This window comes from Carettochelys insculpta, chromosome 2, assembly GCF_033958435.1.
Source record: "Carettochelys insculpta isolate YL-2023 chromosome 2, ASM3395843v1, whole genome shotgun sequence".
NCBI lineage: Eukaryota > Metazoa > Chordata > Testudines > Carettochelyidae > Carettochelys > Carettochelys insculpta.
In genome coordinates this window covers 87,604,668-87,624,148 of record NC_134138.1, presented here as the reverse complement: position 1 = coordinate 87,624,148, position 19,481 = coordinate 87,604,668, and the positions used below count along the sequence as shown (strand labels likewise).

The window sequence follows — 19,481 nt, the reverse complement described above, 5'->3', positions numbered from 1 at the left end:
CGCTGGTTAGGCCTCAGCTGGAGTATTGTGTCCAGTTCTGGGCACCGCAGTTCAGGAAGGATGTGGAGAAATTGGAGAGGGTCCAGAGGAGAGCAACGAGAATGATCAAAGGTCTAGAGAACATGACCTATGAAGAAAGGCTGAAAGAACTGGGCTTGTTTAGTTTGGAAAAGAGAAGATTGAGGGGGGACATGATAGCAGTTTTCCGGTATTTAAAAGGGTGTCATAAGGCAGAGGGAGGGAACTTGTTCTTCCTTGCCTCTGAGGATAGAACAAGAGGCAATGGACTGAAATTGCAGCAGGGGAGGTTCAGGTTGGACATTAGGAAAAAGTTCCTAACTGTCAGGGTGATCAAACACTGGAAAGAATTGCCAAGGCAGGTCGTAGAATCTCCATCACTGGAGCTATTTAAGAAGAGGTTAGATAGATGGCTTTCAGGGATGGTCCAGAAAATGCTTGGTCCTGCCATGAGGGCAGGGGGCTGGACTCAATGGCCTCTCGAGGTCCCTTCCAGTCCTACTCTTCTATGATTCTATGGATAGAAAGCGGGCTAGAAGGTCAGGCCCAGCGGGTAGTGATCTACGGTTCGATGTCGGGATGGTGGTTGGTTTCTAGTGGAGTGCCCAAGGTTCGGTTCTGGGTCCTGTTCTGTTCAACATATTTATCAATGACCTGGATGAGGGGTTGGATTGCACCCTCACCAAGTTTGTGGATGACGCTAAGCTAGGGGGAGAGGTAGATACGCTGGAGGGTAGCGATAGGGTTCAGAGAGACTTAGACAAATTGGAAGACTGGGCTGCAAAAAATCTGATGAGGTTCAATAAGGACAAGTGCAGAGTCCTGCACTTGGGCCAGAAGAATCCCAAGCATTGTTACAGGCTGGGGTCTGACTGGCTCAGTAGTAGTTCTGCAGAAAAGGACCTGGGAGTTGTAGTGGATGAGAAGATGGACATGAGTCAACAGTGTGCCATTGTAGCCAAGATGGCTAATGGCATATTAGGTTGAATCAAGATGATCGTTGCCAGTAGATCCAGAGAAGTGATTGTTCCTTTTTATTTGGCTTTGGTGAGGCCGCATCCGGAGTACTGTGTCCAGTTCTGGGCCCCCAATTATAGGAAGGATGTGGATACACTGGAGAGGGTCCAGCGGAGGGCGACCAAAATAACTAGGGAGCTAGAGTATATCACTATGAAGAAAGGTTGAGGGAATTGGGACTGTTTAGTCTGCAGAAGAGAAGACTGAGGGGGGACTTGATAACAGCCTTCAACTTCCTAAAGGGAGGTTGCAAAGAGGCTGGAGAGAGGCTGTTCACAGTGGTCACGGATGGCAGAACACGGAACAATGGTCTCAAATTGCGGCTGGGAAGGTCCAGGTTGAACTTTAGGAAAAACTTTTTCACTAGGAGGGTGGTGAAGCATTAGGAATGGTCTACCCAGGGAGTAGTGGAGTCTCCATCCCTAGAGGTGTTTAAGTCTCGCCTCGACAAAGCCCTGGCTGGGCTGATCTGATGGGTTTGGTCCTGTCTAAGGCAGGGGGCTGGACTTGATGGCTGTTTTAGGTCTCTTCCAGCACTATTGTTCTATGATTCTATGAAAATCCAGTGGCCATAAATCTATTGGGAGTGGAAATTTGTTGAGACTGGATTTTTAACCTCCCCAAACTGTTAAAGTAGTTGGTTTTATCAATGGAAAGTGGAGGGGCCAATCAGGTGCAAGAACTCTAATGATGACAGCCTCCACTTTTATGGAATGAAATAACATGGAGATGTAGAATCGATTAATTATGAATTATAATAGCTTTTGAGGGTGCTGAGGAAATGGCCAACCACCTGGGAACTTCTGTTAATGTACATGATTTTGAGTGTGCTTGGAGAAACCAGGATAGGCTTTCAATGTACCTGATGAGCTAGAGACCTTTTAAACCTTAGGAAACCACAAGTAATATCGGATAAAAGTTTGATGACATTTCAGAGAAATAAGGCAGGCCAGCCCTTTCCACCTACCCTTTTCCCCAATCTTGCCAAAACCTTGCACTGCAGCCAGTGGAAGATGTGACTATTTCTCTGTGAACAGAGCCATATTATTCAATGGTCCCATCATGTGATGTTCGAAGATATTTGTTTCTCTCAGCACATATCATCACAAATATGGGGTGAGAATACTGATAGAATACCAGGCATTTGAGCCCATTTGCCCCACTTATGCTACATCCATCTGCATCCCATAGCAGTTTAGCAAGACTTTGGCTATAAGCTACCTTTGGGAAGGAGGGAGAACGGAAGAGAGGGGAAGGGAAGTGTGTGTGTTTTGAGCTATTAGGTTTCTTGAACGGTTGGGAGTCTGACATGCAAGAAATCATCCACAAAATGCTAATTAGCATGTTCTAGTACTTGATCACATTAAGGCAAAAAAAGACTCTCCCTTACTTCCCACATGGATTTCCTTCCATCCCTAATACCACCCCAACATTATCTCTTAGACTTATGCACACAGGTGAGTACAGATTAAATCTTTCAAAAAATTGGGATGATCATTTATGTGTGATTTTACTTTTTAAGATGTTCTCCCCAGACGAAGTTTACATCCTCATATACTAAGTTCATTGGTGACAGTGCTATCTCCTATATTGTTGATAAACAGAAAATTAAATATGGAATTGTCATGGAAAGCCTAATTTCACCATTTACCCTAAGGGGATGATAAACTGCTGAGTTTCATTTTAATCAAAGTATGATAAAGTCAGGGAAATTAACCTCTGAAACATAATCTACAAAAATAACCACCCAATTTGTTGTTCACCAATATTTTTGAACATTCATCCTTTTTGCCAGCATTATTTGCTCTGTGTATTTTATTCTATGTCATTAAGACTCTTTGCCATAAGCACAAGTCATTGCAAGGGATTCCATCTTGCAGCAAAGCTAAGTTAAGATTCCAGATCTTAGTTGTGCTGGCATGAAAACAGGTCTCTCAGTAGTAGAGAAGACAATATCCTAGGGAGACTGGAATTAGTCCTATTCTGCTCCAATGAAGCCAGAACACAAGGGCATAACAAGAAGCAAGTAATGGGTAGCTAGTGACTACTGGAGAAAGTACACCATGGTTCAGTGTAAGCAGTTCCTGGCAAGTGAAAGTAAGACCTGAGAAAACCACAGTTGCAAAATATCAGAGAGGTAGCCGAGTTAGTCTGTAGGGGCTTCCCCCACCCCATAAAGGTGAAAGCAGCAACAGCAAAAGAAAGAGGTTTACCTCATCAGATTGAGAAGGACTGATTCTGGGCATTGGCGATACTTGTGGTGTTTTCAGCTGTGTACTGTTGCTGTCTGGAACAAGCTCTCTGTGAATTGACTGGATATGATTCTGGAGTTCACTTTCTGATTCAAATTTAACATTGCAACTAGAGCAGCGAGTCTTCAGTCCCCCTGCCTTGCTCTTGTTCTCAATGGAACTCAAGTTCTCATTTGGGCCCAAGCCTTGTCTGTTACTGCCTGAAGGTATGTTGACACTTGGACTACCGCTTTTACTGAGATTAACGCAGACAGCGCACAGTCCATATGGCAGACCATTGATGTCAAGTTTCACTAAATCCTGTTTTGAACGGAATTCCTTCAGGCAAGAAGCACATTTGTACAATTTCTGAAGATGCTGTGCACGTCCTGTGGACTGCACTGTGGAGCCATTTCCTGTTTTTTGCATGTGAAATGTTCCATGGATTTTCAGTTCCAAGGTGGAAGTCACAGTTTGCATGCATACCACACAGCGGAATCCTGTTAAGGAATTTCTCAAATCAGGGTGCATCTGACAATGCTCTAAGAATTCCTCCTCACTCTGGAGAGGCATTTTGCAAATTCTACAGTTCCCAGTGTCCAGGCTCTTACTATGTGTGACTTTATGTTCAGTAAGAGTCAAAAGAGATGGAAACCGCTCACCACATATTGGACACATATAATGTTTCACTGGTCCCAAGTGTGTCTGCATATGTTCACGGAGCCCATTTTCAGAGAAAAACGTTCGAGAACACACATTACACTTGTAGTTCCCTTTAATGAGCTCTGCCTTCTTCTTAACTATAGCGCTTTCTCCAGGTCGGATGTTGTGGTCTCTAAGTTGATGATTCTGCAGGAGAGTTTCCATCGTATATGCTGCCCCACAAATGTCACAACCATACATGGGCTCAGATGTATCAACATCTTCTTCACTGCCATCATGGCTATTATGGGACTCCTGGCTATTGGTCAGCAAGGTCTGGAGCTCCACTTCCTCTTTCTGAACTTGCTCTGAGGCTCCATTTGTTCCACAGTTTGGAGTTTTAGTTTCAAAAACACAATGTTTTTCCCTCAAGTGTTTCTCTAGCAATATGATGGCATGAAATGCTTTGCTGCAGAATTTGCAGTTGTATTTTTTGCTATGTGTAGTAATGTGGCACTGAAGCTCCACCTCTGTACCAAATGACTCTCCACAGAAAATGCACTTGTGCACTTTCCCTTGATTCTCCAGGTGATTGTGTTTAACATGAAGTTGTAGGTCAGTTTCATTCCGAAAGTCCCAATTACAAGAAGTGCACCTGTAAACCTTCTTTTCATTGCTGTGCTTCACAGCCAGGTGTAGCTGAATGGAGACCTTCGAGTCAAAAACCTCTTGACACAACGTGCAGCGGAAGAATACAAATGTGTGCATGTCGAGCAGGTGTTTTTGTAAGTCATCCACTGAAGTGAACTGCTTGTCACAGCTTTCACAGATATAGTATGTAGAGGTTATCATGAAATGAATTGTAACATGCTTCAGCAGTGACTCTTGGTTTGGAAACTCCTTGTTGCACTGAGGGCAGGTCAGTTTTGGCAGGACAGTGTCAAGGTGAGTTTTTAAATGAGTCTGAAAACCATCCAGAGATGTATACTTAGCACCACACTGATTGCAGATATATTCACCTGCAGAACGTGGAGGAGCCCCACCTACCGCTTGCATCATCTTTAAAGAAGTTTGCTCTATAGTTACAGGAGATAAGGGGCTCAAGGCTCTAGATTTCTTTCCATTGTGGATATAATTCAATGCCAAAGGAATGTTCTTATGGTTCTCCTTGATATGCTTGTTCAATTTAAGGACACTGTTAAATATTGGAGAATTAGTACAATAAGAACAGGAATATACTTCCACTACTGGATCTTTTGGGGTTCCAAGTACGGGAGAACCAAAACGGGAACTGCTAAGATCACAATGGACTTGTCTAATATGCTCTTCCAAAGAAGAATCAGTAAGAAATCCCATGTAGCAATGGGGACAAAAGAACGCATTACTGTCTTTAGCAGCAGGGTTTGCAAATCCATGAGAACATCGGATATGTTCCTGAAGAGTGTTGAGGTCATTAAATACGTCAGAGCAGAAATTGCACTGGTACACCATGGCAGGCATGGTAGAAACAATCAATGCTGGGTCTGGAGCTTCATGGACTTGCTTAAGATGTTCATTCAGATTATAAAGTGAAGGTAACACCTCCAAACAATACTGACAGATATGCGCTTGTTCAGGTTTATCTAAATGCATAGTTTTCAGGTGAATCTGCAGAACAGCAAGGCTTGAAAATAACTGTTTGTTGCAATAAATGCAGCTATAAGTAACTTTTGCTTGCTTACTTGAGGGACCAGTGATATCTGGTACTTGTTGGGCTGCCCGCTTTCTTCCACGACCCTTTGTTATTGGGGGAGCAGTTTCTACCATTGTTGAACTGTCCACTGAGAGGTTTGAATCTGGAGTGGTGCTAGATACTGAGGTGTAGCCAACAGTTACCAGAGAAGGGCTGTTGCTGTGATTGCATGATTCAGATTGCTGGTGACTATCCATGTGGCTGTACAGTTCTTCCACAGTATGGAAGTTCTCTGAGCAAATGCTGCATGAATTCTTCTTTTCACCATTATGAGCCTGCTCCATGTGATTTACAAGAGAGCTTTCCTCTACAAAGAGTTCATGGCAATAAACACATTGAAGAGCAGCCCTGTCGTCATTAGGGGAACACTCGGGGTGGCATTCGGCTATGTGTTTTTGAAGATCTTCAGGAAAATCAAAGCCTTCTTCACACTGACTGCATTTCTGAGTGTCTTTCATTTTCCACTCCTCCATCCTGGAGGCAGACTGAGAACCATCCTTGTTTCTTTCGTGAACCTGCATGTGACCATGAAGTGAACTAGAGGAAAGGAACCCACGTCTACAAATGGCACATTTATATGGCTTGTTAGACGTATGAGTCTTTAGGTGAATTTTAAGGTGATCACTCCTTGAAAATGCTGCATCACATTCACTGCAATGATACTTCTTGTCTCCTGTGTGAAGTTTTATATGGCGATCTCTGCTCCGCTTGTGTTTAAAGAGGCGACTACAATATGTGCATTTGAAAGGGAGCTTGTCGCTGTGACTTTGCTCATGATGCTTTAAGTAGCTGAGCCGACTGAATGACTTGTCACAGAACTGGCATGGATAAGGCAATCCTGGACCACCTTCTTCCTCACCAAAATCACAACCTTCCCCATGGCTTGGTGAAGTCTGGTCTTTGCTGGAAGGTGATGAAGCTGGCCATGAGCAAGTGGGATCATCCTCAATATCCACTCCATCTGGAATGAGAAAAAAAAATGCATGTATACTTATTCGCCTGACGTTCAAAAGATGCAAAACATGTATAAACATAAAATGCTCTAACACCTTTAAACAGTTGAGACAATCATGCAATGTACTAAACTTGGAATGGGATCTCTTTCAGATCCAACAACTTTAATCCTTCTTTTATTTTTACCAGACAGTAAAATATGAAAAGTTATTAAATAATTATAGGTCTATATTACTCTTTTACTGCCTTTTTATCATCCTCCCTTAGTTAGAATGTGTATTATACATTGACAACTTTATTAAAATGCAGATTTTAATATATTTAATGTTCTTTTGTATCCATTGTAAAACAGTTTGCATATTACGTGAGCATCGGAAGAGTCTATGAAAGGAGGAAATATTACAGAAATTATTTAAAATGAATGCAGTCAACCCACATACTTAGTATTTAATAAAAACTCCCAGAGCTTCTCCTCTACTTTTCTCTCTTAAAGTTGATTCTCAGAACAGAAATCTTTTAGGGGTTATTATTGATATAAACTTTGCTGCCTTCAACAAAATAATATTAAAAATTACAAAGGAAGGAAGGAAATGAACAAAAAACACAATAAAAATGATGTCTTCCCCAAAAACATGGAGCCAGGATCTCTTCTACTATTTGGTAACCTCAAGCCAGCAAATGGCTTATTAAATGTTCAAAACAAACTAGCAAATATTATTATACTATGCCACCTGGGATCAAGGAGAATAAGAATGTTCCACAAGAGCCAGATCCTCACAGTGTATTTTGTTTCTAAAGTTCAAGAGGTGGTCCACCATTTCTTCCTTTTTGCAAAAGCTTCAGACAGATGAATTTCCTTAGTTAAACAGAACCTACACTTTTAGGTGACCATAGACAAAGCAACTTGTAAAAAAATGGAAACAGGAAAAAATGATACATGCTTATGGTAAAACCTGAAAGATTTATGAGTAACAAAGAAATGACAAACAAAAATGCAAGTCAGCTATAAAACTTAAATTCGTTATTCATGTTAATACTTCATTTCTGGACCTCCAGGTGACTTTTAATTAATTGCTTAACAGGTATTATTTTGGATTTTCGCAGCTTTATTTTTAAACAGACAACACTGTGGTTTAATGCCTTTTTAGAATATTTGGGTAAAAAACCTCTTTAAAAAAATGTCTGACAGCTCCATCTGAAAAAAAGTTCTTTATCCCCTTCCACAGGCAACCTCGTTGTTTCATTTCCTTTTAAACCCAAAGTTGATTAAGCTAATACTATAGAAAAAGACTGAATAAACCTGAGAGTTTTTTTTCTTAAGATATTTAAAAAAAACCCACCAAGTTTCTTAACATCTACAGACCCCTAACAAAGGAACTTATCATATTAACATGGAATTTAGAGCTGGATTATATTATGTAAACAACTTCCAAGCTTGCCTTCTTTAAGGTAACAAGATTTTACTAGATTATCAGAGTCCTGCTTATCCACAGGAAACAGATGAGGATTCTTCCTTTCCTGCCTCTAGAAACTGATGACAACACCATCTCACTATCAATGCCAGATGGCAACAATCTAACTCTGAGAAAACAACCAAACACCAATTCTGGAATCCAGCCCATTGCAACAATGCTTTTCAATATAAGTTGAAAGCTGCATTTTGTATCCTCTTGTTTATTACTGAAAGAGAGGATTTTACAAATTACCCACACAGCATACATCCTATTCAACTGGCCCATGGAAAAGACAAACAAACCAAACTACCATCTTGTTGAATGGGCAAAGGTGTTCAATTTCTTTCAAATACAGCAGTCCCTCGACTCATGTGATGGTTGTGTTCCCACACACCCCTGTGTAACTTGGATTTCGCGTAAGGTGGAGGGGGGTGTTTTTTCTCCCCTGGCGGAACGCACGTTCTGCAGCCGGGAAAGCAGCAGGAGCGCCTGGAGCTCCTTTTCAAAGATAAATCCTGGGGTTGGGGGAGGGGAGCAGCTGGAGAGGGTTAAGCCTGGTGGTGGGTTGGGGCCATGGGAGGGGGACAGGGCGTTCAGCCTGGGGAAAGTTAGGGCAGCAGGGGGGCCAAGGGGGTGGAGTTGAGCCAGGGCCGTGTGGCCCTGTGGTGGGTTGAGCTGGAGCCATGTGTGCGTGGGGGTGGAGGGGAGGGGTTGAACCAGGCCACGGGGGTGGTGGCGGGTTTGCACTGGGGCCGTGAGGGACAGAGGGGTTAAGCCAGGGCCTGGGTGACTAGGATTTTGAGCTGCATTTAACTCACGTTAATGTGAGTTAAGCACAACTCAAAATTGCACATTTTGAAGGATTAGTGTATCACTCCTTCCCAGTATTCACAAGCTGTCATCTACTAAAACATTGCACAAAGTTTCTTGTTGTTCAGGACAAATACTAAATAGCACTAGATAGTTGCAGGGTTTTAATTGTCCCATTAATGGTGTCTTACTTCACACAAGTAAAATCTACATTCTGCACTTTCAAATAGCTGAATTTGGCTTAAAAACTACAGCAGGTAGCAAAATAGGAGGAAAATACAATTTTTAATCCCCCCCCAACGTTGTTGCCACAATTTTATTTTGACTGAAAATCTCCAGCAAGCTTTAGTGAAATAAACACACAGAAAAAAAACTTTTGCCCTTTTAAAAAATCAAATGCATTTCGGATAGATGAACCAGGAATTTACATTATACAACTGAAGAATAGTCTTTCACTGCATAGGCTACATATTTTGTAGCCAGATTTGGTATTAAATTGTATATACTATCCAGGCATGATATATTATTGCAAATGTTTGGAGAACTATACCGTAAGTGTTAAACATAGTGCCCTGTCACTGACACAGTACTAAATCACTGTCTTTTTGTGACCACTATCTGCCTGTGTTTACCTATTACATAATCACTCCCTTTAGCTTGTAAATCTCAGATGAATACCAAGCACACAGCAAAGCCAAGTTAAGGTTCTGAATGTGATTGAGATGTAAGCACATGGTGGTCCCTTCCTTCTTCCCCATACAATTCTCATTGTTTGGAGAATGCTCCTGTACCTTTTATTCAAGGTTAAAAAAAAAAAGGTGGAAAGAGAATGGATTTAATAGGATATACGAGCATTTCCTTTTCAGCATGTATAAGAATCAAGGCCAAAATGATTCAGTGCAATAAGCCATGGCATTTAAAAAAAATCCTTTCAAATAAAATTAAGTCTTACAAAGACTAATTTCTGTAATTATATTTCAAAATGGAAATCTACTTCTTTAGTGTGAGAAAATGAGCTAGTTGCTTAACAGCACATGGGAAATCCTGCCCACATAACATCAGTGTCAGGCAATTGCATGTTCCTGAGTAAAATTTTGCACACATTCCTCTACACTACTTAAAGACTGATGTGCAGCTCAAAGAAAAAGACCACAACCAGATCAGCCATGAAGGGATGACGTAGAGGCTTTTGCATGTGCTTTTTGCCATAATGTCAAACTCCACGCACACACTTTAACAGGCCAATACACTTGCATTATGCCTACACCGCATCTGCCCTCCCAGGGGCTGGAGAGTACACACATGCATAACCCCCACAACACAAGCATGAATAGTTGAGTAGCCAGTGAGGCACACTTAAGTGAGTAAAGACATGCCTGAAGTGTGGCGATATGTCTGCTGTGCCACCATGGCTATACCATAGGAAATGATTCCCACTGGAGAAAAAGGTTCAGACAGTTCCTTGCAGCTAATGACCCACCACAAAAGCCAGACCACTGGCAAGGGGAGGAGGCTGATGCCTTCTGCAGGTGGTTCCCTGCTGCCAGTGTCTTTCACTGATCTATACAGCTACACAACTGAGTGTGGACATAGCCTGCTTTTTACCGCAGCAAATAAGTCTCTGTATGCTACATACCACAACCAGTGGTGTGCAGTGTAGATCTAGCTTTGGCAAGGTTTGTGGCCCGTTAAGGGAAGAGCTCTAGAATCTATAACCACATGGTCACAATGTACACAACAAGGGAGGAAGAGGAACTGCTCAGTGGGGCAGTGGTTAAAAAAAGAAAAGGAAAACCCCAAAGCAAAGCTCATATCCCTCAAGTGAGAAATGGGTGAATTCAGTTTATCTGATTTTACCTGTGACTTCCCTACTGCAGCAGCTGCAGTTCCAACCAATGGGTTGGTACAGCTGTCTCGGAAGAGCTACACTGAACAGACATGCAGCCATGTAGCACGGTAGTGAATTTTATCCTCTCCAATCCCCATGGAGCTCCCTACTTAAATCTGGATGCGTGAGAGGATAAATTTCACCTCCTAAGAACAGACCCCAAATCCCTTTTCAACAATCATGCTAATAGAAAATATAAATAGTTTGTTGCTATTCTGCATAGCACCTTGTGCATAATTCTTGTGCAGTGGTTCCCAACTTGGGGCTTGGGTCTGTGAGGGTATTGCAGGGGTCCCATGAAAAACATGAGAGAAACAAAAATGATCATAGAAAATAAGTTTAAAATAAACTGCAAAATTACAATCTATTATTTTTAAATTAAATATCTTCCAATAGTATTAACTGCTGTCCACAAATCTATGTTGTGGCTTCTTTTTTCATTTAATGCAGTGCACACAATGGCTAGAATTGGCTTTGATGGGGGTCCGCAAATGGTTTGGGAGGTGATTGGGGATTCGCACTAGTGAAAAGCTGAGGAACCACTGATCTAGAGACACTGACATTCAACTACATTAACATTACTACAGTGATTTTATGTTTAATAAGCTCTTTTAAAATACTTTGGACAAAACTGTACCTTCAAATATACATGTACAATTGCAAAGGAGATCCATGGGGGTTGTGTACATTTATGACGTCAGAATACAGCCCTAAGCATTTTATACAGTATTTTCTGGGGTTTAAACTATATTTCCTGTATTGACTTGCATTTTTTTTCCTTTGGTACTAAGTGCTATTTACTGTTAATGCCTTTTTTGTGTTACGGCACGTATTCTGTGTTTCAATGTGATGCACTTAACATGTCCATGTAAATTTTTAATTTTTGGAACCAGTCACTTCACACTAGCTGACTCGAAGAGAGCCCTAGCTCTCACCACTGAGAAATTTTGCTGGAAATCAGCTCCAAGGCCTGAAAGTCTATTTAAAGATGCGAGTGTGCGTGAATAGTTGGTGCAGATGTTTTTCTACAGCAACTGTACTTGCTGAGTTTCACCATTTCCATAAAGCACATTAAAACAAGTGTGTGAACACTCTGAGATGAAAGTACCAAACACTCCTGAGACTTCCAGTGGAAAGTAGAGCTGCCTGACTGTTCTCCAAGCAGACAGGAATGCCCATGATTCAGCAGCCTGAGTAAATAAAAGAGGTCCTTATTTCCTAATTTTTCTGGCTGGCCACACTGCAGCAGTCTCTGTGCTGCTGCCAAAGGGGATGCAAAACTGGAACTACACCCAGCAGCTGAAGGACTGTCTTTGTTAGCCAGCCAGGCCTTCCTGACCATCTTCTGGCAACAAAACTGCCATATCCTGCAAGGAAGACCTCCATCTCAGACTTGATAGTTCTCTCATCTGCCTAATAGGACTAAACAACAGATTTTGCCTGGTTTGTGCTGGAGGAGGACAGCTGGAAACTCAGTTAGTAGCAGAGTAACACCTGTTCTGTCATATTTATGGGGAAAAGTGCTCACTAACAGAAAAGTGAAGTAATACCAGAAGGAGTTATTCTATGGGGACAGGGGGCAGGGAAGCAGCAGAGTACAAAGCACCTCTGTGGCGCAGGAAGCCAGACACTTATGTGCCAGCCTCAGTTGTGAAGTCTTGAAAGTGATCTTATCCCTGGTGCTGCTTACTGAACAGTGCTGCTTCAGAAACACGCAGTTAGTGGCCAGGAAGGTGCCTGACAGACACACATTTTGGCTGGAATATTCTGCAGGGCAAAATGAGTTGCTCTGCTGGTGCCTCCTTTTTCTGTATGATTTACACAACCCAAATTTTGCTATTGATATTTCTAGAAAAAATTGCATGAACATTTCAATAGCATTAAGAAACAAACAACAAAGCATCTATTATGTGTCTCACTCTGAGCTGTCAGGTGTTTACAAATATTAATGAATTAAGTGCCACCATACCCGTACAAAGCATCACTGGATTCTCTTCATTTTTACTGGCAGTTTTACAGAAACAAAGGGAAGCTAAGTTATCATCCTCAGGTTTGCAGATGTAATCTGTGAGCTGAAACAGGACCCAGATCTTTTGAACCCGCGCACCCCTCCACCCCCCACCCCCCCGTCCCACTCCCATATCAGGCATAACTGCCAAAATCAAAACAAAATGAGAAAACCCACCTGGATACTTACCTTTCATAACTGTTGTGTTTCGTGGTGTGTTGCTTGTGTCCATTCCATTCTAAGTATATTTACATCCATGTTCCATACTCTTGCGGCACTGTACTAGGTGCCACTGACCCTACACTTTCTCATTTCCTTCCTGCTGGAAACTCAGAGAGGAATAAGAGGGCAGGTAATGGAATGGAAATAAGCAACAAAGCTCGAAGAACACCACTTAGAAAAGGTAGGTGAGCAGTTTTTTTACTTTGAGTACTTGCTTATGTTGAAGTCCACTCAAGGTGACTCACAAGCAGTACCCTTAGAAGTGGGCTTGGATTTCATGGTCTTGCAGCTTATAAAACTTATAACACTGCTCTACGAAAACCAACATCATCCTGGGCCTCCTGACGAAGTACACAATGGGACCTAAACATGTGGGTGGAAGATCAGGTGACCGCCTTACAGCTATCCTGGAGACGCTAAGAAAGCTAAGATATCCTTGAGCTAAAAACGCTACTGAAGAGGCTTGCACACCGGTTAAATGAGCGATAATTGTTAGAGGTGGCACCCTTGCCTGAGAACAGTAGCAACAAATGCAGTCATCCCAGAAGAAATTCTTTGGGCATACACTGGACAACCTTTCATCCTGTCGCCTGTTGCGACAAATAATTGCATTAACTTGCAGAATGGCTTCATTCTTTCTATGTAGATGTCTCGAGAATGCAACCCATACTCTACTGTGGCTTTGTGGGAAATAAGCAGGTAAGTAAATGTCCTGGCACATATGAAACTGTGAGACCACCTTGGGCAGGAAAGCCAGGTATAGCCAGAGCTGAATCTTTATAAACACAATATAGAGTAGTATAAGGTGTGCAAACTAATTTCAGAGACACAGCAGGAAGATGGTATTGCAACCAAGAATGTGAGCTTCCAGGAAACAATAACGAGAGAGCAGAAAACCAGATACTAACAGCGTATGTTCTGTGACCACAAGATTCCGGTCTCACAGAAGTCCGGGATCCCTGATCTGACGGCAGAGATGCTCAAGTCCCATGAGAAATCAGGCAATTATGTCCAGCCTACCCTTAAACAGCAGCTGGAAGGCCAAAGTGGTAGCCAAACAGACCTTGATATTTGAAAAGGACAGGCTTGGAGCTTGTGATGCAAAAGGTAGGCTGGGACTGAGTGCAGTGAGGGCTGCCTAGCTGAATACCTTTATCTGAGGCCTGACAAGAAAACCATTTCTATTTGGTCAGGTAAGTCATGATAGTGGAGGGCCTTCTGCTGCCCAGCAAAACCTGTTGGGCACCACCCGAGCACTTTCTATTTAACCATGCAGCAGCCAAGCCACTGGATGTAGCGATGCAAAGTTCAGATGCAGAAGACAGCCATAGTTTTGTGACAGCAGATATGACCGGAGCGGTAGGTCTAACAGAGGAACCACCAAAAAGTCCAGCAGCATGCCAACCCAGTTGACAGTATGAAGATCACCTTTGCATTGTTCTCTTTCATCTTCATGAGAACTTTGCTGATCAACAGAACTGGAGGGAATCCATACTGTAGAGTGCTTCTATCCCCCAACCACAGAAGCAGGGAAGCATCTCTTAAGAAATCTCTGTCAAACCCCTGACAGAAGAAAGTGCGGCATTTCCTGTTCTGCCTGGATGCAAACATATCCACCTGATGAGCTCCCCACTTCTAGGGAGATCAAGACACTATTCATGGAAAGATGAAGAGGTCCTGCTGAGGCAATCTACCAAGGCATTCCTCGCCCTGGGGAGGTGTATGGCTATGAGATGGATGCCATGTTGTACACAGAAGTCCCATAGCCTGAGGGCTTCTTGGCAAGGAGCAGACAACCTGACTCTGCCTTGCTTGCAGATACAAAACATAGATACTGTATTATCTGTTAGGATCTGGATCACCTTGCTCTTTAGGTTGGTAGGAAGGTGTGTGGCAGCAGAAGTAAATCACTCTGAGCTCCCTCACACTGATGTGTAGGGAATGATAGAGATGGGAGCAATGATCTTCTGTGCTGAGACTGCCCCGATGGGCTGCTCATCCCAGGTCAAAGCACTGGAGACAAGGGTAACAAACTGGCAAAGCCGGGGGAGGTGGAGGGTGATGAATGGAACTCACTCTAATGCTGATGCAGGCTTTTGCCATTATGTAAGTGATGACCAGCCATGGTCTGGGGCCTTGACTACACAGTACATGCTGCGTCTGTTGGGAGCAGAGGAGAGGGTAAAGATTGATCCCTGCATGAAGACCAGTATCCGGGAGCCAGAGACCAATGCTGTGACTGGGAGCAAAAACACAATAATGGGGAATGATGCCTGGGAGAGCGCCGTTTCCAGCCAATCGGAGCTGTGGGAAGCCATGTCCAAGTCTGTGTTGCTTCTCATAGAAACTATTGGCAACAGGAACAGCAATCCATGGCCAAGAGGAGCTGCAAGCAGCTGTACCTATGGACATGCAGGTAAACATAGTGCCATTGCCCTGCCAGGGGCTAACCTTGGCAAACCATGTCTGCTCCACGGGCTGCTTATTGCCCACCCCAGCCCAGGCAATGGTAATCTGTGCTGTAGCGAACTCTGGTTGGAAGTGCAATGGGCACCATGGTTACAGGGATCGGTGCCATGACTCAGTTCTCTCACACCCTTGCAGATGGAGATCTTGGCATCAGAGTCCAGCGTCTTCAAACCCGGGGCCTGAGTCCGTGGTGCTGAAGTCCCGGGCCATGATGATAGGTACTGACACCTATAGCTCATGGATTGGGGAATTCCACTGCTTTACACGGGAATCCCATAACCAGCTTGCCATTAGATGTTGAGGCCTTCATCAGGCCCATCTGCTGGCTTGGCATCTTTGATGCTGGGCAGTCTATTTGCTCTTTGGTCACTGGGCCCACTTCACACGCAGATGACCCTATGATGGACCAGGACCCCCTGTTGCTCCTGGAACTCAGAGGTAGATCCCTGGCTAGCCTAGAGGATCTGACCTCATGATATCTGTGAGCAGCTCTGGGGAGGGCATACGGTCTAGAAGGATTGTTGGAAAATGCTAAAGTTTAAACACAATTTAAACAAACCATGCGTTATTTCCCTATTTCTTCTCACCAGAAATATAAACAACTTCTGGAAAAGCTACAACTTTAATACTATAACCACCACATTTTTTTTTCACATCAGTGGTAGCAAATTAAACTCATTCATTTGTCTCATAACTTATTTAACTACTTGAAAACTAACACTCTGTAATGGGTATTCAAAAGAGAAATGTGAACTTTAAAAATTATTTATAATTTACAGATGTTTTTAAAATCTATCAATATTTCAAAACTACTCTTGCAGGACCAATTAAACGCATTAGCAGTTGGGTTACTGGGGGAGCCACTTAAAGATGTTCTACACTGACAGCAGGAGATGGTGGGGTTTCCCCCCATTTTAAATATTGTGATAAGAAAAAAGACAGATCCCAGAAACAACATTTTAGACCTCAAATATTTGCAAAATGCCTTTATTGCCCAAGTTAAGTCGCTAATGTTCCAGTACTGCTCTCCCAACCCAAGTCTCCTGTTCCACTACGCCTTCTTCACAAGACACATCAGTATTACATATGTAGAAAGGAACATAAATGTTTTTCCTTGCTTGTTACTTAAAGTTCATTTGAACAGATGGAGCTCAGTGAATTCCATCTTCCACAACCAATTAAAGAGAAAACAGTGCATTCTTAAGCAGTCCACTTTTAACCTTGATAAAAGCTGATGTGTGATAAGCTGGAGACACAATCACCATCCAATTTACTTAAAGAATGTGAAGACATAGATTTCTTTTGTTTGTTTGTTTTTCAAAGCAAGGTGGGGAGGAGTGGCATAAGGTCACAGAAAAAATTTTCAATTGTTGGGGTAGAACAATTTTTCCATGCTCCCCAACACACAGTTAATAATAGGCACCACACCCAGAGCTTATTAAATCATGCTCCATAATGGAGAATCCTGTTACACAATTAATTTACTCAAGACTCTTTGACTACAATGAGTCAACACATTTGTTGACCGTTTAAACATAACATTAAACAAAAATTTAAAACTGCATTTCTTCTGCTGTTTTTTGTCTCTTTTTTCTGTTGTGTTTGTGCAATGAGTCAGAGACCACCTGCACTGCTCCATTGAAACTCAGGTCAGAAAAAGGCATCCCCATAACTCTTATACCAAAGACAAAGATACCGGGGAGGTGAAGAAACTCCCCTCCAGGCTCATTTTATTGTATTTTATCCTATACATTTTTACATAAAATTAAATGTAAAGTGCTTTGAAACACATCAAGTAATTAATGACATCTTCCATGCAAAATTGCAGCAGGAAGATAATCATTATGGTTTATTACTGGTAGCAGTGTTCACGCTGTTTCTTAAGGACAACTATGAATGACAGAGAAAATGGGTCAAATTCTTTATTAAACTGGAGTGATTTCACACAGGTTTTCTGCTTTTGCTATCTCCACTTACCACTGTGAATGGGAGTGGAAAGTCTGTGGCCCTGAGTCTCCACTGCAGTGCAGCCCTTTGTCACTAATTCAACACCAAAGGGCTGTTTAAAGGCAGCAAAATCAGACCCAACGTAAGGGGAATTCACCAACAGCACAGAAGCAGTTGAATGCACTTATGTTATCCCCTTTGCACCTGATGGCATAGGTAGCACTTCCGGAGCAAGAGGACATATAGGTAGAAAACGTTCGCAATCATAAAACAAAAAATCAGTCACGTAGCACATTAGAGACTAACAAAATAATTTATTAGGTGAGGAGCTTTTGTGGGACAGACACTTCTTCAGATCTGGAAATTCTGATGGCACAACAAGAATTTAACAGAAAGAAAAAAAAATGAAATGAAACCTGACAAATCAGCTACACAGCACAGAAGTGAGGGAAGGGGGCAAGAGGGGGAAGAAAATTACTTGCCGCAAGTGTCTATTGGGTTAAGTAACTTGCCTGAGATCACTATGAAATCAAAGACGGGAAAACTGTCCTTGTAACATGTAAGGTAATTGCTATCTCTATTAAGACCACAGCGCAAAGTGTCTAACTTGAGAATAAACTCCAGTTCACATGTCTTTAGATTAACACACAACAAGAAAGGGAGACCAGAGGCATCTTTTTGGCCTTCCACCTGCCTTTCAAGCCTCCATGGTCACATGGAACATTCTCATAGCCCCCCAGGGAGCTGATACAACAGGTGGAGTCCCCGATCAAGTTTCAGGGAAATACCTTGGTAGAAAACCAAGCACAAGCTTTCCTCCCCCACCCTACACTGCTGTTTCCCTTCTTTTAGTGCAGCTCTAAGGTTTAATCTTTAAGCTATACATTATCTAGAATTTGGTGTGACAGGGTGCATTATGGTACACAGGGTATGGGCAGGAAGAACAAACTGGTGGGAAGAGTGAGAATAGAAATAGGCTGTTGAGACAGTTAGATATATTTGGATGCGGGGAAACAAGTCAGGCAAAATACAGGGGAGGAGATGACACAGTACAAAGACAAAGGAATAAGAGTGGAAGAAACAAACTGGAAAAGGCATACTACGATCTCTTAAAGGGGATATAAAGAGAAAAGGGAGTGATGGTTAAGTAAAAGCAGTAGAGTAAGTTACATTGTTTGACAGTATGATAGAGCCAAATACAGTAAACAAACACAACTGCCTATTCCTTCAAATAGCAGGAATAGACGGTCCTTTTCATCCAAGTCAGAAATCTTACCCACTCTAGAGGTTTTTGCCCCACATAGCTGCAGTGGTACAAATATTAAGCATTGGTACTTATGTGAAAAGCGAACTGCCCTGATGAACCTAAGTTCAGTTTGAATCCAGCGTAAGCTGCATCAGTATAAACTACTGCACTGCTTACACTAGTGCTGTGAATTGGTAGCAGGGTAATAGGGTGTCAAGTACGTTTCCCACCAAAGCTGCTACAGACAGTGCAGCATAAAACCATCCTTGTACCGTTCGTTCAGGTCAGCAAGATGTGAAGTATGGTGGCAGACTGCATACCTTCGTCTCTGGGAGACAAAGATCAGGGAAAGAGAAAGCCAAGGTGGGCCCTCTTCTCTGAAAGGGAGGAAGAAGTAAAAGGCCTGCCTGGAGCCTGTCAGTGATCGTTCCTGCAGATGAGAGCACATGTGGATGGGGGACAGGCAAGTTCAAGTGAGAGAAGTGAAGTCACGAGTGGCATGACGCTCCCTATACAACTATCTAACCCTTCTTAGCTACTGCAAATGGGATCTGAAAAGCTCAGCAGCCTGACGTGGATGCAAGATCAAAAACTGGTAAGACCATAAATTAACACAATCTTATGAAAACACAAGGAAATAATATCTACTATGCTCTGTTTCCAGAACACTGAAGCACACATAGGTGCAGTAACAAGGGATGCATGGTCATTTCAACTTCTTACATTTTAAACAAAAACATAGTTACTCTCTGTTGTAACTGATGTTCTTCAAGACGATATGCTCATATCTACTTGAGTTATGTGTGTGCAAATGTACGTGCATGGCTGTCGGAAAGTTTTTTC

The 19,481-nt window shown here is 42.5% G+C and overlaps 1 protein-coding gene across 3 annotated transcripts in view; it reads right to left on the bottom strand.

Moving 5' to 3' along the window:
* ZNF521 (zinc finger protein 521) overlaps nucleotides 1-19,481 on the bottom strand; it is a 313,961-nt gene that overhangs the window by 169,561 nt on the left and 124,919 nt on the right. For all 3 annotated transcript variants that reach the window (XM_074987272.1, XM_074987270.1, XM_074987271.1), the window contains one exon: nucleotides 3,249-6,601. In XM_074987272.1, the coding sequence (XP_074843373.1) occupies nucleotides 3,249-6,601 (3,353 nt within the window). The remainder of the gene's footprint in view (nucleotides 1-3,248; nucleotides 6,602-19,481) is intronic.